Source organism: Onychostruthus taczanowskii, unplaced genomic scaffold, assembly GCF_017590055.1.
Source record: "Onychostruthus taczanowskii isolate IOZ18803 unplaced genomic scaffold, ASM1759005v1 scaffold6, whole genome shotgun sequence".
Taxonomy (NCBI): domain Eukaryota; kingdom Metazoa; phylum Chordata; class Aves; order Passeriformes; family Passeridae; genus Onychostruthus; species Onychostruthus taczanowskii.
Window position 1 is genome coordinate 9,534,306 of NW_024503679.1, and position 23,458 is coordinate 9,557,763.

General features: G+C 36.6%; 1 protein-coding gene across 1 annotated transcript in view; it reads left to right on the forward strand.

Annotated features, from left to right (window-relative positions):
• Positions 1–225: 225 nt before the first annotated feature.
• Positions 226–23,458, forward strand: part of EFL1 (elongation factor like GTPase 1) — a 63,397-nt gene continuing 40,164 nt past the window's right edge. Inside the window, exons 1-14 of the mRNA XM_041418900.1 lie at positions 226–441; positions 1,086–1,153; positions 1,340–1,424; positions 1,928–2,061; positions 2,650–2,787; positions 3,495–3,709; positions 5,558–5,681; positions 6,507–6,583; positions 6,720–6,856; positions 7,647–7,769; positions 9,194–9,293; positions 17,963–18,114; positions 18,831–19,009; positions 19,676–19,811. Coding sequence (XP_041274834.1) covers positions 351–441; positions 1,086–1,153; positions 1,340–1,424; positions 1,928–2,061; positions 2,650–2,787; positions 3,495–3,709; positions 5,558–5,681; positions 6,507–6,583; positions 6,720–6,856; positions 7,647–7,769; positions 9,194–9,293; positions 17,963–18,114; positions 18,831–19,009; positions 19,676–19,811 — 1,759 coding nt within the window. The 5' untranslated portion in view covers positions 226–350. The remainder of the gene's footprint in view (positions 442–1,085; positions 1,154–1,339; positions 1,425–1,927; positions 2,062–2,649; positions 2,788–3,494; positions 3,710–5,557; positions 5,682–6,506; positions 6,584–6,719; positions 6,857–7,646; positions 7,770–9,193; positions 9,294–17,962; positions 18,115–18,830; positions 19,010–19,675; positions 19,812–23,458) is intronic.

The window sequence follows — 23,458 nt, forward strand, 5'->3', positions numbered from 1 at the left end:
GCGGGCGAGCCGGAGGGCAGCGCTGTGCCCAGCCTGGGGTGGCCCCGGGGCAGCGCGGCCGTGCCCGCTCGGAGCGGCGGGAGGGGAAGGCGAAGCGGGGCCGGGGGGAGCCGTGAGCAGGTTTGTGCCGCTCGGTGTCCGCTCCTGAGGCGCGCTCCAAGCGCAGGCACGGCCCGCGGTCCCGTGGTTTCTTTCAGGTGACCCGGGCAGGGTTCCTGAGGCGCCCCGCGTGTGGCCGAGCTTCCCCCGCCGAGCGGCTCTCCTCCCAGTGTGCTTCATTAAAAACCAAAGCCTTTCCTCAGGCTGACTCCTCAGTAAAACGCTTTGCTCCGTTCGCAGCATTAGCCAGCATGGTGCTCACCAGCGTGGGGAAGATGGTTGGCCTCCAGAAGAAGGCGTCCGGCATCAGGAATATCTGTATATTGGCCCACGTGGATCACGGTGAGGCAGGGCTGGTGTCTGCTCCTCGCGTGTGTGTCTGAGTGGTGTGAGGTACTTTGCTCGCTCTTCTGAAGTAGTAAGATTTTGTGCATTTAGCTTCCAACTGTCTTGAACATGATTCAGGAAAGTAAATCTGCTTTGTGCACGTTTTTCTTGGCCTCATTCAGCTTGTATTACCTAAAAGAGCATCGCACTCTAATAATTTGAAATTGAATGAATAGTTGAAATTGAATGTTTGCTGTGATGGTGAATGTTGGCGTGAATTTAATATATGCTTGAGAGGCTGAATAATATTTTTCTATGTTTTCTTACTAGAACAAATTTGTTATGTAGGTGGAAGTAGTAAGCACTCTTTTTAGAGCAAAAATACTTTGTCTAATTGCATATTATAATAAGGTCCTGATGTACTGTTTGTTATTTCCACTGCTCTTCTGGCCATGACAGGTAAATTTGCATCCACTCTTCAAAAATAAATTTGTGTGCATGCAACAGGAGTAATTTGATTTGTTTTTTGAAAGTTAATTTGTACTTTTGATGACTATAATTTTATAGTCATTATTAATGTTGATATCTTAGAATACGATATGGCATCTTTTGCCATTGTTAATATTCATTTAGTCTAAGTAATTTATTTTTCTTTTCAGGCAAAACCACTCTAGCTGATTGCCTTATATCTAGCAATGGAATAATCTCCAGCCGCTTGGCAGGAAAGGTAGAGTTACATTGTCACTGTTAACAGAATTCTGGTCTCTATGTGCTGGGGTTGTAAATTCTGGATCATTAAGGAAATTCCATCTATAGTCTTGCTAAACCTCATTTTCTCACCACCATACAGCTGATAAGTAAATTGTGAAGATGTTTCTACAAACTTACTGTTTTCCTATGTTTCTGTACTCAGCTGAGATACCTCGACAGTAGGGAAGATGAGCAGATCCGAGGAATAACAATGAAATCTAGTGCAATTTCACTGCACTTTGTGAAAGGTAAGTTGGTGATGCTGGCTTGTATAAATTGTAATATACATTTCTGTTAATTTCCCCTGTCTCTTTGTTGTTGCTGTTGTGATTTTTGTGTACAACTTTGACTTTTGTGTTTCTCAGTGTTAGGCTGTAATTCTGCAGAGACTTAGGCAAGTAAGTCAGCCAAGATAATTGAGTTCCATCTCAGGGTCAGGGAAAACATCTTCAATCATATCTCTGAGTGGAGTCTATGAGAGTAGTTGCCTCATCTTTTATTATTAAAGTATGTATATTTTGATCTTGGGTCTTGAATCACTTAAAGGCAAGAACCTTCTTTCAAAAAAACTCATGTTTTAGTACAGTCTTTCATCTTTATTGAGGTACCTGTTACACTGTGCTCTAAGGATTTTTATAGTGTAGTTAGTGTCAGGACATTAAAAAATAACAGCTGAAGCAATCTAACTGGGTGGCTGGAAGAAATATCTTTGAAAACTGTTCTGAAATATTAATTTATTGTTTGATCCTAGGTGATCAGGAGTATCTGATTAATTTAATAGACTCCCCAGGGCACGTGGATTTTTCTTCAGAAGTATCTACTGCTGTCCGACTCTGTGATGGTTGCATCATAGTGGTGGATGCTGTTGAAGGAGTCTGTCCACAGGTGAAATAAAGTGTATTAAGTAGAGGAATAGGGCAGTAAGCAGAGTCTGAAGTGGGTTATATAGAAATAAAAAACAAGCTAAAAAGCTTTACAAAGTTTTTAATAAATGGCAATGCAGTTGAGCTGTGAAAGTGAGTAGTAATAATCATAGTTCTGCTGAAAAACTGGACAGTGCTGGTGAATGGGTGTAAGAAGCAGGGTTGATACAGTGGGTATGCCATTTTTCAGGTAATGGAATAGTTTGATAGAGAAAAGTCTTAAGGGAAATAATTTTATATATTTATGTGGGCTTTCAGGGTTTGGAAGAGAATACACAAAATAATGATGTAGCTTTCTTCATGGCTTACTTTTCTAAATAGTTTGGTGTTTGTTATTTTGGGTGTTTTTGCCATGAAATCCCACCATTCTGCAGAATTCTTCAACAACTAACACCATGGGAGTAAAATTTCAGGTTTGAGTGTCAGCCTGTCCTTTACTATGTTTATTAAATTTCAGAATTATATTTGATTTTTTTTTTTTTTAACATTCTGTCTTTTTGGTGCTGTCAGGCTTTCTGTAATGGGTTTTTTAAAACTCTTTCCTTCTCAGACTCAGGCAGTCCTGCGACAGGCATGGCTGGAAAATATCCGTCCCGTCCTGGTGATTAACAAAATCGACCGCTTGATTGTGGAGCTGAAGCTCACCCCTCAGGAAGCATATTTGCACCTTAAGAATATCTTAGAACAGGTATTTGTGCTGAGGTGTCATTTACACAGCAGATTTTGTGGCACTTTGTAGCATCCAGTCTGATATTTTTAACATTGAGGTGCGTCTTATTCCTGATTTGCTTTGAGTTCATCCAGAATGCCTGTGGAAAAGGGTGGTAAATGCCTCTTGACAGGTCATCAGGAAAGGTCTTAATTTTTAGAAGCAGTATGCTGAATGTTTTGTTCTTCTCTTAAATTGCTTAAACTTACTGGGGGTAGACTGTTCCTGACATTGATGGATTTATGTCGGAATAATGTTGTTTCATCTTTTGAATTATAGTTCAAGTTGCTCTCAATCTTCTTTCTCCCCCCTCCCCAAGCTCACTTGGGAGCATTTGTCTGCCTGATTTCCCTTTGCCCTTTGTTGTTTGCTTTGCTGGCAGAAACAAGTTCCTATTTCACCATTCCTTGTTCTGAGAGACAAAGTGTGTTATGTGTGATACTTTGATTCTGTCCTGGTGTGGCTAATTTGGAAACTTCAGGGTGTTCATGTCAAAACATAAACTCCTGTGGTCTTCAAATGTGTGGAATTAGGTGTGTTTTAATTGCCAGATGAATCACAGGCATGTTGGCTTGTTAATACAGCTTCTCTTTTTATGTTTTCCAGGGTGGGAAAATTACATTTTAATTGCAAGGGTTGTGAAAGAGTGAATGAATCTGAGGGTGTTTTTACATATCTTTCTCTAGATCAATGCAGTCACTGGAACACTTTTTACCTCCAAAGTGTTGGAAGAAAGAGCTGAAAAAGAAACAGAAAGTGAAACCCTTTCAGACACATCACCAGGAGATCAGATTTATGACTGGAGTACTGGATTGGAGGATACTGATGATTCACATCTCTATTTTTCACCAGAACATGGAAATGTGGTGTTTGCCAGTGCAATTGATGGCTGGGGTTTTGGGTAAGTTTGAGATTTAATTACTGACCTTTTTTTTAAAATTGATTGCTCAGTTAATCTTAAAGTATTTCAGTTGCATCATGTTTCTAAAGATGTTTATTAGATTCTTCTGTGATATGCTGCTGTGTATAAATTATCTGAGTGACAGGGATCCCTGTTTGACTTACACAGGATCCCTGTTTGAGCCCACAGTGCAGCCTAGCCTGGTAAACAGTATTTTCTAACTTGGTGCTATTGGACAGACTGGCAGACCAGGCCAGGGGCTGCAGGCTGGGCAGGAGGAGCTGGTTCAGGGTGCTCTGTTTGGAGGGGAAGGCAGCAGGAGCAGTGCCCCTGTTCTGGTCGCTGGCCACGAGGTGGAGGCGTTGTCTTCATCCTGAAATTGTAATTACAGGGATAGCTCGGTGGTGACACAGGGAATGTCTGAGTACTGCAGAGCCCTTGCAGAAAATCATCTCCAGGATTTTTAAATCCAAGTCAGACTGTAAATAAGGTGCCATGTGTAGTTTGTTGTCCAACACAAACAGCTCTTGTCCCTTCAGAGGGAAGGGAAAATAAAATGGGCTATTTTAGGTTAATTATCTATCAAGACTAGTTTCTTTCTTCTGATGAACTGTCAGGCCCTGGCCCTGATAAATCATATAATGAAGAGGGCAAAAAAGAACATTTTTCTTAATTGCTTTAAAGAGGTTCTTCTGGATTGCCAGCTACAGTACTGTGAGCTGAAATATGAATCAGAAGAGCTTTTTCTTAATCGTGGAAAGTCTTGACTGCTGTTTCTTGGTTGTGGGTTCTTTTCCTGAAGGTATTAGCAGAAAAAAATTAACTTGTTAGGCAGTGCCAGCCTCATCCAATGTGGTAAGTACATATGCTTTTCTCACAATTCTCAAGTGTTAAAAAATGCCATTAATATATATGCAGGAGCTGCTGGCACAAGAATCTTGAAAGTTCTCCCTGAATTGAGAGCTTAGGTAGTTTCTGGAAAAGAAATCTCTTTGGGCTTAGCTCAGAACTCACAGCTTTTGTGTTGCTGACAAGCACAGGTCCTTTTTTTAGCTGTGTAAAAACTTCAGAATTCTGAATTTCAAAGAAAAGATTATCAAATAGCACTGTTCTGTAAACAGCATTGTTAGGGTTATAACTGTATTTTTTCTGCATGCACAGGGAGCAAATATGTGGAAATATTTTTTTATTACTGCTCATGGAACATTTTCAGCAAGGAAACCATAGCATGTTCAGGACTCCCTCTCTGGGCTAAGCAGGCTGCTTTTGTTAATTCATGGGTGCTGCTGAACAACACAGTTGGCTTTACAACATAGTTATGGCATTACAGTTTTGTATCATTTTCTTGGGTTTAGTCATTATTAAAGTAATGGTTCAAACAACAAGAATTTTCGTAAGTGGTTAATTAAAAATAATTACCACCATCTGATGGCTGAAGTGTGACTCAATACAATGCTTGGTTTTTAACATCTTCTATTCTGGTCCCAGACCATAGTTAAATGTGTCATGGGAAGTCCTTCAAAGTGTAAGTTCAAGAGTCATCACTAATGTATTTATAAAGTTTGTGTTATGCTTTTTGGTGAGGGGATAGTACACAAATGTTTATTTCAAGTAAAGCCTTGAAGCTGACATGAAACAAAACAAAACCATTCAAATACTGTTGATGTTTTTGGTCTGTTATGACTAAATATTTTTGCAGGTGTAAATGTTAAACAATGTGAACTAAAGTGAAGACAGTGGGAAAAGTGGGAGTAAAACAAGGATTTGAGATTTTTGTCTGATTTTCACATAAGCTGTTGCTGTAAAAAACATTACACTTCCATCAAAATATGTTTTCTTTGCTTTCAGAATTGAACATTTTGCCAAACTATATAGCCAAAAAATTGGAATCAAGCCTGCAGTACTTCTGAAGACTTTATGGGGAGATTATTATCTAAATACAAAAGCAAAGAAGATAATGAAAGGTGATCAGGTATGGAGGGTGTCAAAATATAACCTGATGTTTATTTTGGAGTTCACTTTTTTCCTTCCCTAATTCTGTTCCTTGTAGTGTATTCTGAAACTTGACCTCAGTGCCTGTTGACTCAGTGTTATTGGAGGTATAAAGTCACCTGGACAGCCTTGCAACAGCTCTTGGAGCATAAAACATTCCAAAATTGACCACTCAAATGCTGCATGGAGGAAATCTTGTCTAACAGTGCTCACTAAATAAGGGGCATTGCAGATGCAAGGTTTCAGCATCGAGTGAAACACACAAGATGAAAGGAAGATTAACAGTGTAGAAGCAAGAGTAGTGCTGTCCTCTGTGAAGAGCTCTTCCAAAGCTAATGGTTTAGGATATTCACATTTAGCTCGGGATTTAGGATTTTAAAAAACTTTTTTTGCTATAGGGAACTTCCATTGACTGCTGTACTTATGCCCTGGTCTGAAAACTACATGTCTCTAGCATTAACCATTTTCACCATTAAAAGTTAAGGGAGGAGAGAGTAGTTGCCCTATTTTTATGTAATCATGATTTTTTTGCTGTTTACATAAGTGATGATTAATAGTTATGAAAGGGGTGATAAGCAGGCTCAAGATAGTCATGTGCCATATTTATCAGGTTCTTTTTCTGAAATTGAAACCCTTGTCCTCCACTTTTAGATTTCATGTTTATTTTGTGCCTTATACCATTCTCATAAGACATACTTCTTGATTTTGAATAAAGGTTTTACATGTTCCTAATGAAAAGTGCAGTCTTAAACCTATTGCAAAAGTGAGGAATTGCTGGTAATGAGCTATTTTTATCTTCTATCAGTCAAAAGGAAAGAAACCTTTGTTTGTGCAGCTGGTGCTGGACAACATTTGGAGTCTGTATGAGGCTGTTATGAAAAGGTGAGAACATCTTGAAAGTTTTCATGGCATCTCTTTCCATGTGCTTTGGTGATTTTTTTAAAATACTCAAGAATAATAGATGCTGGTTATATATGGCTTCTGTGGATTTCTAATAAATTTATTATTTTCCTTACAGAGATAAAGAAAAAATAGAAAAGATAGTTACCTCTTTGGGACTGAGAATTGGTGCCCGGGAGTCACGGCATGCAGACCCAAAAGTTCATCTAAATGCCATTTGCAGCCAGTGGCTACCAATATCTGATGCAGTCCTCTGTATCCTTCAAAAAATAGAATTTTTTTTTCTATTGGCAGTTCTCAGACTTCTGAGTGTGCTCACATATTTCACTGTCATTTGGTATATTTTGGTTTTGTTTTTTTTTTAGTGTCTGTGCCTAAGCTAGCTGGACCTATCTTCTTGCTTATAACATTACAAATTACCTATTTATCATTATTTTTACATTTCTGCCAACTTTCTGCTTTTGCACATCTTATTTTTAGGAGACAAAATTATGAAACTAGAGGCAATTTGACAATATACCTTCTTTATGTAGTTTTATATTCAAGTTTTAGTGGTTTTCCTGGAGTAGAAACTGATCACGTGTTTATAGCAGTATTACAGGTTTCTGTCCATGAAGTTCTGTAGATGTCTGATGTTATGTTTTAGGCATAAAATTTCTCAATTTAAAATCAGCCTCTGTTGTTTGTCAGCTGTACCCATTGTTTGAAATAAGGTATATCTCATATTATGGTAGATGTGCACAAATTATTGATGTATAAATACTAATCACTTCTGTAAACCTTGCCCCAGTTGTGCTCTTTTCAGCTTCCCAGCTGCACTTAGGGTGGGCCACCCCTCCTTAACTCTGCCCCTGATAAATGGCAAAAAATTGTTGCTGACCTGACAGGGACCTGAATGCACTGTGACAGCAGAGCTGGATTTTGGATCTGCTCTGCTGGCAGTTAGTGCATGGGGCTCAGTTAAAGAAGCATTGAAAGCATGTGTGTTGTTGGTTGCATTCAGTAAGAAAATACAAATATGTATCCTTAACATAATGTGTTTTAGCCATGGTGTGTAATAAGATTCCCAGTCCTCTGGACATCACAGCAGAGAGAGTGGAAAAGCTGATGTGTGTTGGAGCAAGAACATTTGATTCTTTGCCACCAGAAACTCAGGAACTGAAGAGTGGTGAGTAGGTGTTTTCCCATTAACATGAGGGTTGTTTCTGGCCTGGTGGTCTTGTTTGTCTTTGAATTGTAAGATGTGTAGTAATCTATATGTAAATTTATAAATATTCCACTTCCAGTAACTTCGTTGATGTTTGGCATTGACATGTCATAGTTTTATGGCCATGCATTTTTCTTCCATCCCATATATTTCTGGGTTTTAGACAACTTAAGCTGCAGATGATGTTAAGTCCAGGACTCTGAAACTAGGAGTTCTACAAGAATGCAAGGTTAATACTTGCTTTTAGTTCTGAACTGTAGAAGTCATTATATAATTGAGAATTGAATATTTTGCTAACTTGTGTATTAAAATCATTAATTTTTAGTCAGCAGTGGTTTGAATTTGGATTTAATTTTTGCAAGTGTATTGATTAGCTTTTAGTAATTAATAATTAATCATAGCACAGTGAGGAGAGCTTAATGAAATCTAAGAGGATGAGATATCAAATGTCAATTAAAAATGAGATGTGAACATCAAATTGACAGGCTGTTTGGAATTGTTTCCCAGGGGTAACAAAACTGGCTTTTCATCATTTATTGAGCATTTAAAACCATGGTATTCTCCAGGCAGTATTCAACACTGTATTAGTGCAAGCTAATTGGAAGAAATTTGCTTCTGTAAACTTAGATCTTATTGCTCTTGGTTATGAACAGGTAGTGGACTTCAACATTGAGTGAGTATTTTGCGAATTTTTAGTAGTAGTCTTCTGCTTTTGTTTGCCTCAGCTCTTTTCATATTTCATATTGAAATATTGGTCTTTTCATATTTCAGATAAAAGGAGGAGATGTAGGAGAAGATTCAGTTTCTATGTTAGAAGTTTTGCACAGTATTGTCTGGTTTGAATTTATGTGTTTCAAGTTGGATGGAAAAATGGTTAATGGGAATTTCCTACATATCAAATGAGTTTTGTGTGAATCTTTCTCCTTTTGAGGAATATCTGTTCTTGCAGTGAAGTTTTAGGATTTTGTGAGCATCTGGACATTTGCAGGACTTCTTCCTTTAGTTTGAAAGGAAGGAGAATACTTTGAGGTACTGAATATATAGTGTTCAGTCTTAATCCTGTGCTTCTCTCTGGTTTCCATTATGATCTAAATCAGCCTGTAAACCCAAGTTGTTTAATTGGGGTATATGTATTTTTTTATCAAGAGTTTTATTTTTGAAGTTTTGTTCATTTTATTGTGAAACACACTTGGAAGATACAGGCAGTGTTATCAAATGATAAGTCCAGAGAAATTTTCTACTTTTTCTTGTTGGTTTGTCCTAGCATATTATCTATGGAAACTGGAAATGGACAGTAATGCCTACAAAATTAATGTCAAGTTGTAGCTTTGCCCATACTATTGGGGAAAAAAATGTGAAAATAACTTGTGTTTGTTTTGTTTCAGCTTTTATGAAATGCGGTAGTGAAGAAACAGCGCCAGTTATTGTCTTTGTTTCCAAAATGTTTCCTGTTGATGCAAAGGCATTGCCACAGAATAAACCAAGGTAGGAAAATAACATTTTACCTTCTGATCTGTGTTAGTTATTTCTGGGAGGGAAAAAAAATATGTTTAAGGCATGGATAAATTGGTTTAGACCTGAGAAAATAATTAATGAATTCTTGAAATGCAGTCAAGTCTTCTCTGCTAGTAAGGATTTTCTGAGTGAGTTCAGGAGGTGATTTGTTTAATCATAGTGGTTTTAGAAGATACAGCAGATCTGCTGGAGAATAGTACTGTTGTCCAAAGGGGTCATCCTAATGCATGCAGTGTAAAGCAGTTTCAGGATATCTGGTGAAAATGATGGAGTTGTAAAACTTCCTTGGTTTTTCAGGAAGGTTCTGTTGGCATGATCATAGCAGCTTGTATTTGTACCAAGGAATACTTCCCATCAGACTGGGGCTAACAGCTCAGTGATCATCCTGATTAAAGTAGTTCAGATTTGACCAACTTTTTGTAGAGATCTGAAGGCATTAATGCACTTCCAAGAATTTTTTCTGGCAAGTTCGGAAGATTTTTTGTTACAGCCTTGTTTTTTAATAACTGTCCTATTTTCTTTGAGGAGTAGGTCCTTCTAGATCTCGTTTTCCTGGCACGCTTAAATATACCACTTTAACCACCAGCTTTTTGTGCAGAGAAATGTTGATGGCTTTACAGGAATGAGGTTTACTTTTTTGATGACTTTACAAGAATGAAGTTCATCTTAACCTTTCATCTCTCCAAGCCTCTGGAGCATTTTTCAGTACGCAACTTCTATGTTGACTGGCCATTTTACATTTTTGGGGGGATTGTCACTGTACAGCAAAGTGATATAGCAAATGATAATTTTCCTGCTAAATTAGACTGTGTTTAATCATTGTGTGAAGATCAGTTCTGCTACTGTAGTAATATTTGAAAGCTTTGCTACTACCTTAGATTTTTCTTGCACTTGCTAGATTTATTTCAGTTTTTTTCTCACCGAGGTTGTCTGCTATGAGTCTTCCAGCAGAAATCTTCCTTGCACTGTTTGCACTCAGGGAGAAGGTGCTCCGTGTGCCTGGGCTGAGCAGACACTAGATGGTGCAGTTTTGCTTCGAGTGTTGTCCTGAAGTGTCTCTGGCACAGGAGCTCTCCCTCAGGTGTGGCACGGCAGCGCCATTCCTGCTTTGTCTCCTTTCCTGGGGATGGGCTCCAGTTATCAGAGGCAACTGCACTGAGGCCAGCACTTTTTGGCTGTTCTGTCACTGACAATGACCTGGTTTTTTATTTGTTGGGAGAATCAAGAGTCTTTGAGGTGATGCATATGTGAAATAGGGGCAAAGGTGGCTTTTACATGTGCCAGACAGAAATTTTCAGTATTGTTGTAGTTGCTCTCCTTTCTCCCGGTTTATTCGGTGCACTGAAAATTTTAATGTGTTGCTCTATAGTTTGTGTGAAAAGTATTTCTTGCTGGCCTTCGTATTAAATAATTCTATTACTTACTAATTAGCTAATATTAAAATGAAACCACATGTGTTTTCCTTGGGGACAATGGGTCATTATTAGTACTGTGGGATTTTTGCTGATTAGGTAATGTATAAGATGTATTTTGAAGTGACAGTTGGCTTCCATTAATTGAAAAACAGCAATAGAGCTAAATGTGTATTTCTTATACTTGATTTGTAAAGAGTCTACAGGTAAGCAGTTCTTGAAGAAATTGGAAAAGGGGGTTAGTTCTAATCAAGGAAAGCACTCTAAAGAATTCAAGTGTTTTAAAAACACAGCATTGTGTACCTGTGGTTCTTGAGCATATTTTTAATTGTATTGGACATTGTGTGCTACTTACTCAGTGAAGATTGTGCTTAACAGAATTGAGTGATGGTGAGTGCAGCATGTGAGATCCAGCATTTAAACTGGCATTCCATGAGGGTCCTCCATAAGAATGTCTGAACATAGGGAGAAACAGAGAATATCTATACTGTCTATTACCAATTGTTTCACATTTTCCTAATGAAGAGCATTAATCCATGTTGTGTGTTTCACCTACATGTTAATTTTGAGGAGCCATAGCTGAGCTCTTCTGTATCTTGATGTTTGACTGCTGGACTCACCTAAGGTTATTTGCATCTCTTGGGAGTGGGGAAGGACTGATTTAAAGTATGTAAAAAAAAAATCTGAGTTTTCTTCAGTTTTTTTTTTTTTTGCAAGATTTTTCTTCTACCTCCAGAGGGGAAAAATGTAGCTCTATGCTAGTGTCTCTTTTTTCCTTTTATGAGGCAGTACTGGGTAAGGTTACCTTTTCATAACTTTGTTGGAAGATTCAAACTGACTTTGTCCTTTTTGATAGTTTGCCTTATTTCTGCCATCTGCTTGTAATGCTTATTAAGCATAAGTTAGGAAAAGCAAAAAGCTCTTCTAAGTCCAGGGTGTACAGTAAATGATAACAAAGGATGGATTTTTAATTAAAACAGTCTCCTTTGAGACTGCTGTTGGCAACTAATATCTCCTTGAAGGTCACTTTAAAATTAATAGATTCTATACTAAAGCTGGTATGATTTTGCTTTTACTGTTTAAGTGGCAGAATACATGGGAAAATTGTTAGTTGTCAAGTTAAAGCAGGTTGTCAGCTTATATTTAGCTTTCCTTGGAAAGATCTGTGAATTGACTTTTTGTATGGTACCACTATGTCATTAGTTTTTACCAGGTTTTGTAAAGAAATGAGAATTGCAAGTGTTTTGTCTTCCAGTTTGTTCTGTCTGATCTTCTGAAATTATTTGCTAATTCCCACCAAGTCAGGCAAAAATGTGAATTGTTGGTTGGGCAAAGAAGACGAACAGATTAGAGCCCCTCCTCCACTTGCTTTATGTAATGGTTATTTGATGATGCCTGTGGTTATTTATTCTAAAGTATTGCTGTGTGCAGTATGAGGTGTTCATTCAGCATTTGCTGTTTCTCTCTCTCATTTCTACTGGTGTGTGACTTTGAACCCAAGTCTAAGACAGAATGCTGGAGTGTAGGTGTAGGAATAAAAGCCAAGCTTGGCATTTAGGTACAGGGTATATAAATGTACCAGTTTGCTTTTCTTGAGATTCAGAATTCTGTCTTCATATAACCCAGTGTAAAAGAGAAATATTTAGTAGTTAATTGAATTGCTTCCAAACTGCTAGGGGTATTTAATTTAAAATGTTAAGAAAGTATGTTTGTTATGATGAACTCATCTACATACTTAGTAAAGCTTTATGTGTAAATCTCACAGTGATATAATGCAAAGTGAGCAATAGGAAGCAAACCTTTTACGTTACCTCAAGTCTATCTTATAATCCTGAATAATGTAAATAAATAAAGTGTACTGAAGAAATTCTATTTCTACTTTTCAATGGTAATAAAGAAAAGTCTATTGAGCAGATAAGCTAGTGCACTAAAATTATATTTCATTACTGCCTGGGAGGTATAAAACCTATAATACCTCTATTATTTTCCTCCAGATAATATTGAAAGGTGGTTCTTTCTCCTCAGTCAGCTTGAAACCAGGACTGGATTTTTTTGTAGGGGTCACCCTGAAAGACACTTCTCCAAACAATTCTGCATGAAATTACAGTGATAGTTGTTTCTTTGTTTTGTGCTACAGCTTGTTAGCATCTCTTAAACAAACAGATTGTAGTGTGCTTCGTTTGTTTTCTTTCTAATGTTTTATAAAAAGTGTATTGGGAAAAAATCCTGTGATTTTTGCCAGATCTTCAGCTGTAATGACATTGATCAAAATGAGAACCTGTATAAAGCTCCAAGCTCTGTAATAAATTGCTGTCTTCTTGCAAGTAGATTAATTTCTGTGTTTAAGGCAATATGACTTGCAGCAGCTTCAGTGTGATCAGAACCCATCATCTTCTATTTTCATTAGTAGTTTGCTCTAAATTGTAATTTGTGCACTAGAAATGAATAGGACGTGTATCATCTGAATGGGCTGTCAGATTTACAGGTTAGCATCTGAATTTGGCATCCAGTTGCATAACTCATAAATGCTTTTCAAAAATTAAAACCGCTGTTATGGTTATCATGGAATAGATTTCAGTAATAGTATACATTTGAATCTGGCTAAGACCTTGGCAGCTGATCTAAGAAAGAAATACAGAGTAATGGTTGAAATTTGAATCTCTGGCTATACTATAGTTTGTGTAACGATGAGCTTAAGTGAGTAAAGCTTGTAACATTGTAGAAGAGTTTTGCTTCAAGTTCTTTTTTCTTTTTTTGCACATTCAGCATGTGAGATAAATCAGAGGTCGCTCTGTCAGTCTGGAGTGTTTTTCCAGGCAGTGTGACAGCTTGGGATTGATACCTTATTTCATTACGTGTCTCAGAATGAATGATAGCTCCTATGTAATGTAACACAAACAGTTGAGTATTCCCTGTTAAAAGAGTCCTCTAAGTCTGTTGTATGAAATTTTGTGTAAGTTGTGATTTGGATAATTTTCAGTTGTTTCTTTTGTGTTAGCACATTTATTTCTACTGTGAATTGTGTACCAGTCTCATTGCAATAGAGCAATGAATGAGCTGAGTAGATGTACATTAGTTTGTGAATGGAAATTGTTTCATAGACATTAAGTAGTTTAATCCAGAAATTGAGCTTCTAAAGGATATGGGAGACCACTACACTGTACTGAAATGTAAATAATGCACTTGACCAAGGTGTCCTTAGGGGTGTTGCTGACAGGATTCTTTGAGTGCCAGGTGAGTAGAGCAGCAGCCAGTGATTTCAGTAGAGCTGAATTCTGGAAAGCAGAGTCATGAATAGGATTCTCTGTTAATTACATGGATCTAAAGATGTTATCAGAAATTATTCCATCCACACCTTGTGAAGTCAAACATCTGTCCATGAACTCATGCAGCTTAAACTGGAAAAAGCTGTATGGAGAGAAAGCATTCTCAGAGCTTGGAAACCGTTGTTCATGGCATGAGAGATGTATCACAGACATTTGTTGGCAGTGCTATTAGTCTTTCAGAAAGCAGTTGATGTTTTGACTGTGGTGTTTCCTTTTTAAAATGGTCTGGAGGTTAAAAACATAAACATAACACTTCAGTAATCAAAGACAAATTTATCTTTGGCGGTTGTGTTCTGATTATTCACTCTTTTTGAGTGAATTTTTGAAGTCTGTCTTTAATAATGTGAAAGAGTAGAAAAGCTGTCATGTTCAGAGGATTGATTGCATAAGGAAGTTTAGTTGTCATTCAGTTTCAGAACTAAATGTGTTATCCTGGGGGAATGTGGGACTCAGAGAAGTAGTCAGCAGGAGCTTGCTTACATTACCTGAAATCTAATGCCTTTAATCAGCAATCTATTAAATGTCAATAGCAATAGGGTATATGATACCTTGTGCATGTTATTATTTCCATAGCATTTGTTTACCACATGTTTGAGTTTAAGATGAGTTGGTAATGATGTGGTCACCCTTCTGTGCCAGCTCCATTTCATTACTTGTGCCAGGCTCCTGTGTCTGGGTGCTGTAGCATTTCTCTAGAGTCAGGGATTCTCTCTTTCTCTTTCTTCTACAGAATTTTTATTTGCTGCTTTTTGTGTGACTGCATGTTGCCATTTTTCTTTCTGCCAGTATTATGAGGCTGTTGTTCCTTTCTAATGGAACAAAAAAGGGGAAGGGGGGAAGAAGAAGAAGAACCAAGCTTTCTTTTGTGTGGGCAGCTTTTGTTCAAAATTTACTTCTGATTTGACTTCTGATTGGTTTTGCCTACTGTAGAAGTTGAATAATTCAGGGTATAATTTGAAACTGGTTTTGTTGCAGATCCAGTGCTTTATGTGTATTAATCTCGTTCTGTGTTCTGCTTGATTGTGTTACAACTCTTTATAAGGATTTATTTGACAACATTATCTTTTTGTCATTTCTAATGATACTAGTGGGAGTGACTAATTTTGTAGAAATTGATGGTGACAGAAACCAGGATGGAAGTCTAGGTTGTACCTGCAGTAAAAGTCCCATCTACATTCAATCTGCTTTTTTATCAAAATGAGAATATTACTGAGCGTGTTTATATATATTGCAACTTAGAGCAGTGCATTCATAATCTTCAGGTACCTTTGATATTTGTGGCTAGGGCTATGTAACTCCTAAATATACTGATATTGAAAAATACCACATAAAATCGAAAAAAGCAAAGAAACTTTTTTCTTTTACTCTCAGGATTATTTACAAAAATAAAAGGTATTTTTGGACAATCAGATGTGTTGGAATGCATGCATAGTCCCTGTATGTATACTATGCCATCATATATAGACTGTGTTTATGTCACCCTTGGCGGTCTGATCTGTACTTTCCCTATCAATCTATCTCCTCTAGAAATTTTTCTGACATTCCAAACCTTTAAATAACTTTGAACAGCTGCCTTCAGGGAAAAAAAATTATAGAAAAGTTTTCTTCTTCACCATCTGCTTTGCATTTTGTATTGTTAAGCCTTGCTCTCTTCAGCAGTAAAATAAACAAGCCAAGCAGAAATACCACAGTATTTGGAATTTCAGAGATACATACTCTTAATTCTGTCATGACTGTTTTAGAGACAGTTTGTTTTTGGTTTTGTTTTTTTTTTTCTTAATTCTGTCATGACTGTTTAAGAGACAGTTTTTTCCTTAAAAAAAAAACCAAAAACAAACTACGTTGCTAAGAAGTTTGAAGTGGTGATTTTCTTGCATTCTCCTTTTCCATAACATCAATATGTCTGTCCCAGATTCTGAGTTCTAAAAGTCTGTGCTTCAAATTCTGACATTTTATTCTGGGGGCCTCTCTTAGGCAATTTCTAGAGAGGTTTTAAACTGCTGTATAGTTTCCTTACTCTTTCAAATTGAACATTTGGGTTCAAGATAAGCATGATAACTGTTCCAAGTGATTTCTTCAAGTTCTATAAAGAATTTTGATTAATGAAGTGTCTCATTTTTTAAATTGAGTCTCTTGCTGAAGGTGTTATATGCAGAAAACCATCCTGATTATGATATAAATAAAAACCTTACTGGCAGTGCATTGGTCTCAGGCATGTAATCTGTTCAAGACTTCCTGCCCCTAGTTAATCCAGTTAAGAGCAGAGTAGGTGTCCAGTAACTCTTTCTACTGACTGCACATAAAACCTTTGACCTGTGGTTAATAAGGTTTTTCTCTATTTCAAAGTGTGCAATAGTTGATATAGCAAAGTGAGTCCATTTTTTTTGTGCCTTTTTTAAAATAGATCATATTTACATGTTTTTTCTGTAAATAGAAATTACTGCTGTAGTGCTTCCTGTGGCTTTCTTCTCTTTATCATTCATTGCTGCTGTTGCTGTTCAGGAATTCTTGACCTGTGTTTGTGGAGGCTGAAGAGGGGAAGTAACTTGTCCAAGGCTACTCAACAAGCCAAAACTACTAATAGGGCTCTTCTTGTTTTAATGCTGTGTGCTTGATGCAGTTGACTAAAAAAATCCTAAACCATCTTAACACTAAGGACTGTTGGTTTTGTCTCCATCATGTGAGCAAATGCAGGACAAGTCATATACCTGAGGTTTTGCTGTGGGATTGTGTTCGCCTTCATCAGCTGAAGTCATGGTCCAAGACTTGGGATTAGTTTGTCCAGTTGTGATGTAGAAATTAATCTTTTATGATAGAAACACTTCTGTTCCTTCTCTGGAGTTAGAGTTTCAGTAAGAATACTAATATAATATGAAATATACATTGGTTTTATTTTGGAAATTTATTAATGCTGGAAAGCAATATGTATGTTCATTGCTCCCAGTGGGGAAAAAAAAAGACAAAATCAACACTGACAGCATTCTGATTCCATTAAAAAAATTATGTCTACATAACTTCATTATTTCTTCTGCTTTTAAGTTACAGCATTAAAGATTATTTTTAAATGTAGGCACATAACAGCGCATTACTTGAGAATTTGTTGATACTGAAATTAGTAAACAGGATAGATTATTCAGAGAAGTATCTGTAATGATTAGGTTCCCCTCGTTTACATGGGAAATTAATGGAAACAGTGATAATGGAAAAGAGAAGATGACTAGTATCTGAATTTATTTTCTATTTTTAAAATCATTTAATATAAGATAGCATCATATAATATATTTTTATTTAGGACCAGATTAAAAATCAAATGGACAGTTTTGGGCAATGCTGTTAGATATTCATGTGTAATGAATATCACTTTGCTGTTTAAAATGCTTGCATTGACAAACAAGTATCTTTATATTGCCTTAATTAAGAATGTTGATAATATTATTTATCTTTTATTATTTATTGCTCTAAATCATACTTTGAAGTGCTTTGCTTTAAGGTAGGGTGTACCAGTGAGTGGATGGATGCATCAGACTATTAAAATTATTTGTTGTTGTCTGTTTTAAATTTTTTGCCTTAATGGGCTTATTCACTTTATGAAAGGGAGCTTTAACAAGCAAAGACTCTTCCCTGCATTTGAGCACTTGCTGTAAAGATTATCTTAATGTAATAAAGATAACATGAGTAATTAAAAATGACAGTATTTGATCTCTGTATTTGGAAGAAAAATGAAAGTCTAAATATGGTAGAGCTAGTTTGCTAATTTTAGCTGGCTTAAAAGTATTGGGGGACAAAAGGCATTCTGCATGAGTTTTTACTTATGTCAAATATAGTATTCTAATTACTGTTATTTAATTTATTTTAAAATAACTGACATTACCAAATACTGATGTTTCAAAATCCAATGTAGGCCATTAACTCAAGAAGAAATTGCTCATCGGCGTGAACTTGCCAAACGAAGGCATGCAGAAAAATTGGCAGCGAGTCAAGGGAAGGAGCTGTCAGAAAAAACCCCAAATGAAAATTCACCTGAAGTAACTGGGAACACTGGTGATATGAAAGGTGTGTGGTACCTGAATACTTGGTTTTGTAGGAGAATGTTTAATAGTGTTGCCACGGGGCACTTTACAAATCCACATTGTGAATCATCCAGTCTAAAGGGCAATACATGGAGCTGAACCAAGAGTGAGGAGGGGTTTGTAAGAAAGCTGACAGGTCATACATAAACTGTGAAATAGTGCCATAGATTGATGTTCCTTAGCCTGAGAATGTGCTTGATCTCAGTACTTTGAGTCATTGAAGGGACATGATGCTTCAAGGAAGTGCCCTGCTAAAAACTGAGTCACTTTCAACCAAAATTGGTACAAAAGCAGGGTGTGAACAGCAGGTCTGTATTATGGGTAACAGCTCTGGGGGTTGGTCTTCTCTCCCAAGTAACAAGTGGTAGGACAAGAGGAAATGTCCTCAGGTTGTGCCATGGAAGGTTTAGAGGAACAATTTCTTGACCAGAAGTACAAAGCATTAGAAGGGGCTGCCCAGGGAGGTCGTTGAGTCACTGTCCCTGGGGATATTTAAAACATGCTACACTAAAGAACATGGGTTTGTGGTGGACTTGGCAGTGCTGGGTTGGACTTCGGGATCTTAAAGGTCTGTTTTAACTGGAACAATTCTGTGATTTGCCACATGTAACTATATAATATATAATTATCTTTTTTTTTCCTCCAGATGATGAGACAGAATGTGTTTTTATGTTTAATATATTTTTTCTGACTGGTTAGGTGAAGAGCAACAGCTCCCTGGTGAAGGAGACAGTGTGACCTCAAAGGCACTGAAACAGGAAGCAGACAACAAGGAGTATTTCATTGCTTTTGCCAGAGTGTTCAGTGGCGTGGTAAAAAGAGGGCAAAAAATCTTTGTTTTAGGACCAAAATATGATCCTGCTGAGTCTTTGCATAAGGTAAGAGCTGACTGTGAACTGCTGGAGTAACTTTGGGTTCTTTTGAAAAACTGATGACTTAACTTGTTACATGTGTCTCACTCAAAAGAGAGAAAAAAGTTCAAATTAATAATTCCAAAAAGTATCAAAGTAATTTAGGTAATTGTGCTAATAGCTGATTGTGTCTGTAAACTCATTATAAACTGTAATGTTTCCAAAATAGTTTCAATTACAGTGTTGTATTAGCTAACCATAAATCCAGTATGTGTTTATTTTGTTTTTTTTTAAAAAAAGTGAAAGAAAAAGCAATTTTTTTAGGGAGGAGAAGGTCCACAATAGTATTGGGAAAAACTGGTGTTAAATGTTTTGAGATTCTGATCAAAGAAGTTCGTTACTTTTGAATTTACTTCAAAACATTTGTTTTTCAGTGATAATGAAAAGTGAGGTAGAAGTAGTACACACCTAAAATTTGCTGAAGAAAGCATTATTTTTTATCTTCCTGGTAACATTCACGTGTTTGCCTCAAGTCTGGATTTTTGAGAATGTCGGTTTCTGACATTTGAGGTTTGAGATGAAAATGCTTTGGATTGTATTTTTAAGCTTTGGAGTGCAAGGAGGTTTTGTGGAAGAAGTTTTTATCAGAGCTAAGTGATGAATGTCCAAATGCTGGTTTTGTGCTCTGTGTAGCTGTCATCCCCGTGCTCTGCCACTGATGATCTGCCAGCAGTCCCTCACATGGCGTGCTGCACTTTGGAGAACCTCTACTTACTTATGGGAAGAGAGCTTGAAGATCTTGAGGAAGTACCTGCAGGAAATGTTCTGGGTAAGAACTAGGATTTAATTTCCTAGAGAATGAATCCTTGTGTCGTCCAAAATACACAGAAGTTGGTTTAATATGATTAATAAATAAGAAACTTTAAATCCATGGATATTTCTAAGCATGGTGTATGTGAAAAGAGGGAAGGCAGTCTAATTAAATTGGGATTTCTGCACACTTTGAATAGGAGAAAAGCACAGATTACATTAGCCTGTTATCTTCAGGTTGGATGATTGCCAGGTAAGCATTGCTGCCAGGAATTGCCAAAGGCAGTAGTAAATTTCCATATTTCATAGATTGCAAGGATTATTTATAAGATTTTCCCAACAGTGGAAATTCTTTAATGTGACTTTACTAGTGTTGTGGATGAGTGTAGTTTTATTTATGAGTCTGTTTGAACCCTGGTGCTAAAAATTATTTCTTTTATGGCTGTGGCAATTCTTTCACTTTCTCCATGGACAAAGTTGTAAAAGTCATCGTAATCATTGAGTTATGCTTTTGTGCCAGATTCTGAGCTGCTTTGCTCTAGAATGAGTACTGCATAATTTTTAGCAATTTAGACTGTATATATACAGTAAATGAAAAATAGGTGTACTCTGTAAGGGTTGAAATATTTTAATTTGGGCAGCTATCCATGCTTTGCCTCTTTTGTCATGAGACTAGCATTCAGAACATAAGAAGCTCGTGAATTACTTTTATTTGGAAGCTTAATATTTTAAAATTCTGAATTACACCTTACTGTAGTGTGATTCGAGTTGACCATTTGCAGTATGAAAAGAGTGAGTGAGTGTGGCTGAGTGTGTGGGTAACTGTGTGAGTGTGAGGAAAATATATTAAGTATATGGTCTGTTTACCTGAAAAAATGATTAAGAGTTTGGGAAAAAATAGGGAAACCCATCCCAAAACACTTTGCAGTAAAGATAAAGGGATGTGGTCCTTTTGCATAGCAAACAGTAAATACTCTTGGAGCTGCCTCCAGCAGAGGAAAAATATATTGTGAGGATTTTGTTATGTCTTGTTAAGAGCTGGACTAAATTTTAAGGAAGGTTTTTGTAACCATTATATTCTACCAGATTTGTTGGTAGTCTAGTGCTGAAGGCTGCTCTTCAGTGAGGTCTGACTTTTCCATAAAGAAAAGCACTTTGCTTGAGTGGTAAGAGTTCTAAATGGTCATGTTTAGAAGAATTCATTAGAATTTTAAGATCAGAATTCACAGTCAGTCTTAACCAGACTATGTTTGGCATTTCATCTTTTATCATCACATTGTTGTAAAGTGATCAAACAAAGCAAGTTTTCATTTTTACCTGAAGCATATAAGCTCAAGTCTGTATGTTGGGTTTTTAAATCTAATGTAATTTTAAAGATTATTTTTTTACTAAAAATCCTAAATGACTTTCCTTTATTTCTCCCATTTCCCTGTAAGGCTGCACTGTTAATTTACATAAATTCAGTAAGCTGGTTAATGATTTGATGATAATTTATCACACTCAGAAGAATATGCAATGCATTTATATGAAAGGAATGTGTAACAATGGTGATGCAAGACTTTTATTATTCCAGTTAGCAGCAGTGATTTCTGTTTGTAAGGCCATTTGTCTTGCAGCTTTAGTGCACACAGCAATGATTTCTCTCCAGCCATATAAGGAAATTGCTTGTGGATTATCCAGTAAATTAAAGAAGCTTTTCTGAAAGCTCTGTGCTTTCACTCTGTATAATTAAGTTATTGCCATAAGGAATACACAGTTAATCATGACTGCCTATTTCCACTTTAAGACTCATGATACAGATTTTTTCAGATTTTTTTCATGAGGGTTTGGGGGTTTTTGCTATTGTTTATTTGTTGTTTCTTAAAAGGGAGGATCTGCTTGGTTCTAGTAAGTGGCCTTTTCATCCTTTAAACTGGTTTATGGAAAGGTTTAGTGATCAAAGACAAAGCTTGATACAGAGGTCATTTTACTGAAGATGGGAAGATGTAATCCCTTATTCCTTCTGCTCATTTAAAAGGAAAGTAATATTAATATTTCCTTAAAATACTACTCTCCTTTTAATTGATAAAAATCTGAGATTGCAAGACACCCTAAGCAGAAGGGGCAACGAAGCATAATGTGTTTGTCTTAGAGACATAACACTGGCCTTTGTTTCCATTATATCATCTGTGCAAACAGCAAGCCATTCTAACTGTCCCATGTTCCTTAAAGCTTGTCCTTCATTCCTACAGCAAAAATATAAATAGAGAAAGGAGCTTCATGCGGACAATCGTCTGGCTATCCAGAGGTTTTAGCTTCTTTAGAGAGTGTTTTAGTAGCTTTGGTTCTTGCTGGTTCACTTCCCTTGGGAAGATCAGTGGCACTGGAGGTTCCTGCTGCCATGCAGACATTTCCAGAGGGGGTGTATTTGACAGGAGGTGAGCCCTGGCTGTAGCATGAAATCCCCACTGCTCTCTAATTTGATTATCATAGCTGTCCTTGCTAGTGCTTGGTTTCTCTTCTGAAAAGGAAAATTAGAAATGGTTAGTTAGAATACATTAATTGATTTTGTTTGGATGTTGTATGTAAGACCTTCTGTTTGCTAAGTAATGTTAGGTACTGTTTAACAAGCTGTAGACTGATAATGCAAGTACACAAATAGAAGAATTAACACTACCAAAAATAATTTTTCTTTTACATTTTCTATTAGTGAAAGTTGTGGGGAAGCAGTACTTAACTAGGCCTTTCCATGAAGGAAAAAAATGTCCCTTCTTTACCAGGAGGCAAAACAATAACTTAAATGGAAACAGTGTTAAAAGCTCCACAAAGGAGATTATTATATGCAGGTTTTAAATAATTTCAATTATGTTTTTATGTTATGAATATTTAGTCTAAATTAAAACTCTGTCTCACACTAGTAAGTGTCTTGAACTATTAATAAGTCTGAATTACGGGGAATGCAAGAAGTTGGGATGATTGGTTTGCTTGTTCCTATGCAAGAATCTCTCTCCCTTTATGTACATAAATACATTTATTTATTTATTTATTTGCTTTATTTATTTGCTTGAACCAGTCAAAGTACAATTACAGGAAAAGCATCACTTTGCAACAATTGTTGTGAAATTCTTGTGGTTGAAGACTATAAAAAGAACTGAGTGATTCCCAAAGTGACAAAGGAATAATCATGAGGCAGTATGTGAGGAAAAAGTAATTTGGGCTCATAAGTAAAGATTTAACAAGTGCATGCCCTCCAGATGTACAGAATAATAGCTTCTTTTTTTCTCCCTCCCTTTTTAAAAATTTTTCTTGTTTCTGTCCTATAATTGAAAACAAAATACCTTTCTTGTTCTCTGCAAAAAAAGGGTTGTTGGAGGTAGTGTAAAGAAGTAGTTGAAAAAAAAGGGAAAAGAGGCAGTGTTTTTTTTTTGTGATCATATCATGCACAGATGAAGGGCTTAGGATTCTCACACTGGATATTGATTACCATTTCTAAGAAATGTAAGCAAGTGCTGATATGAAAAACAACACACATTTGAAAGCACTGGTTTAGATACTTGTATAAGTGAATAATCATGTAGGATGTTTTTTAAATTGGCTCAGTCTCATGTTTTTCCTGAATGAATAATTGAAGGATCGTTCAGTGATACATTTTTGTTAATTGGAGTAGAGTTTATCTCAAGGCATGTT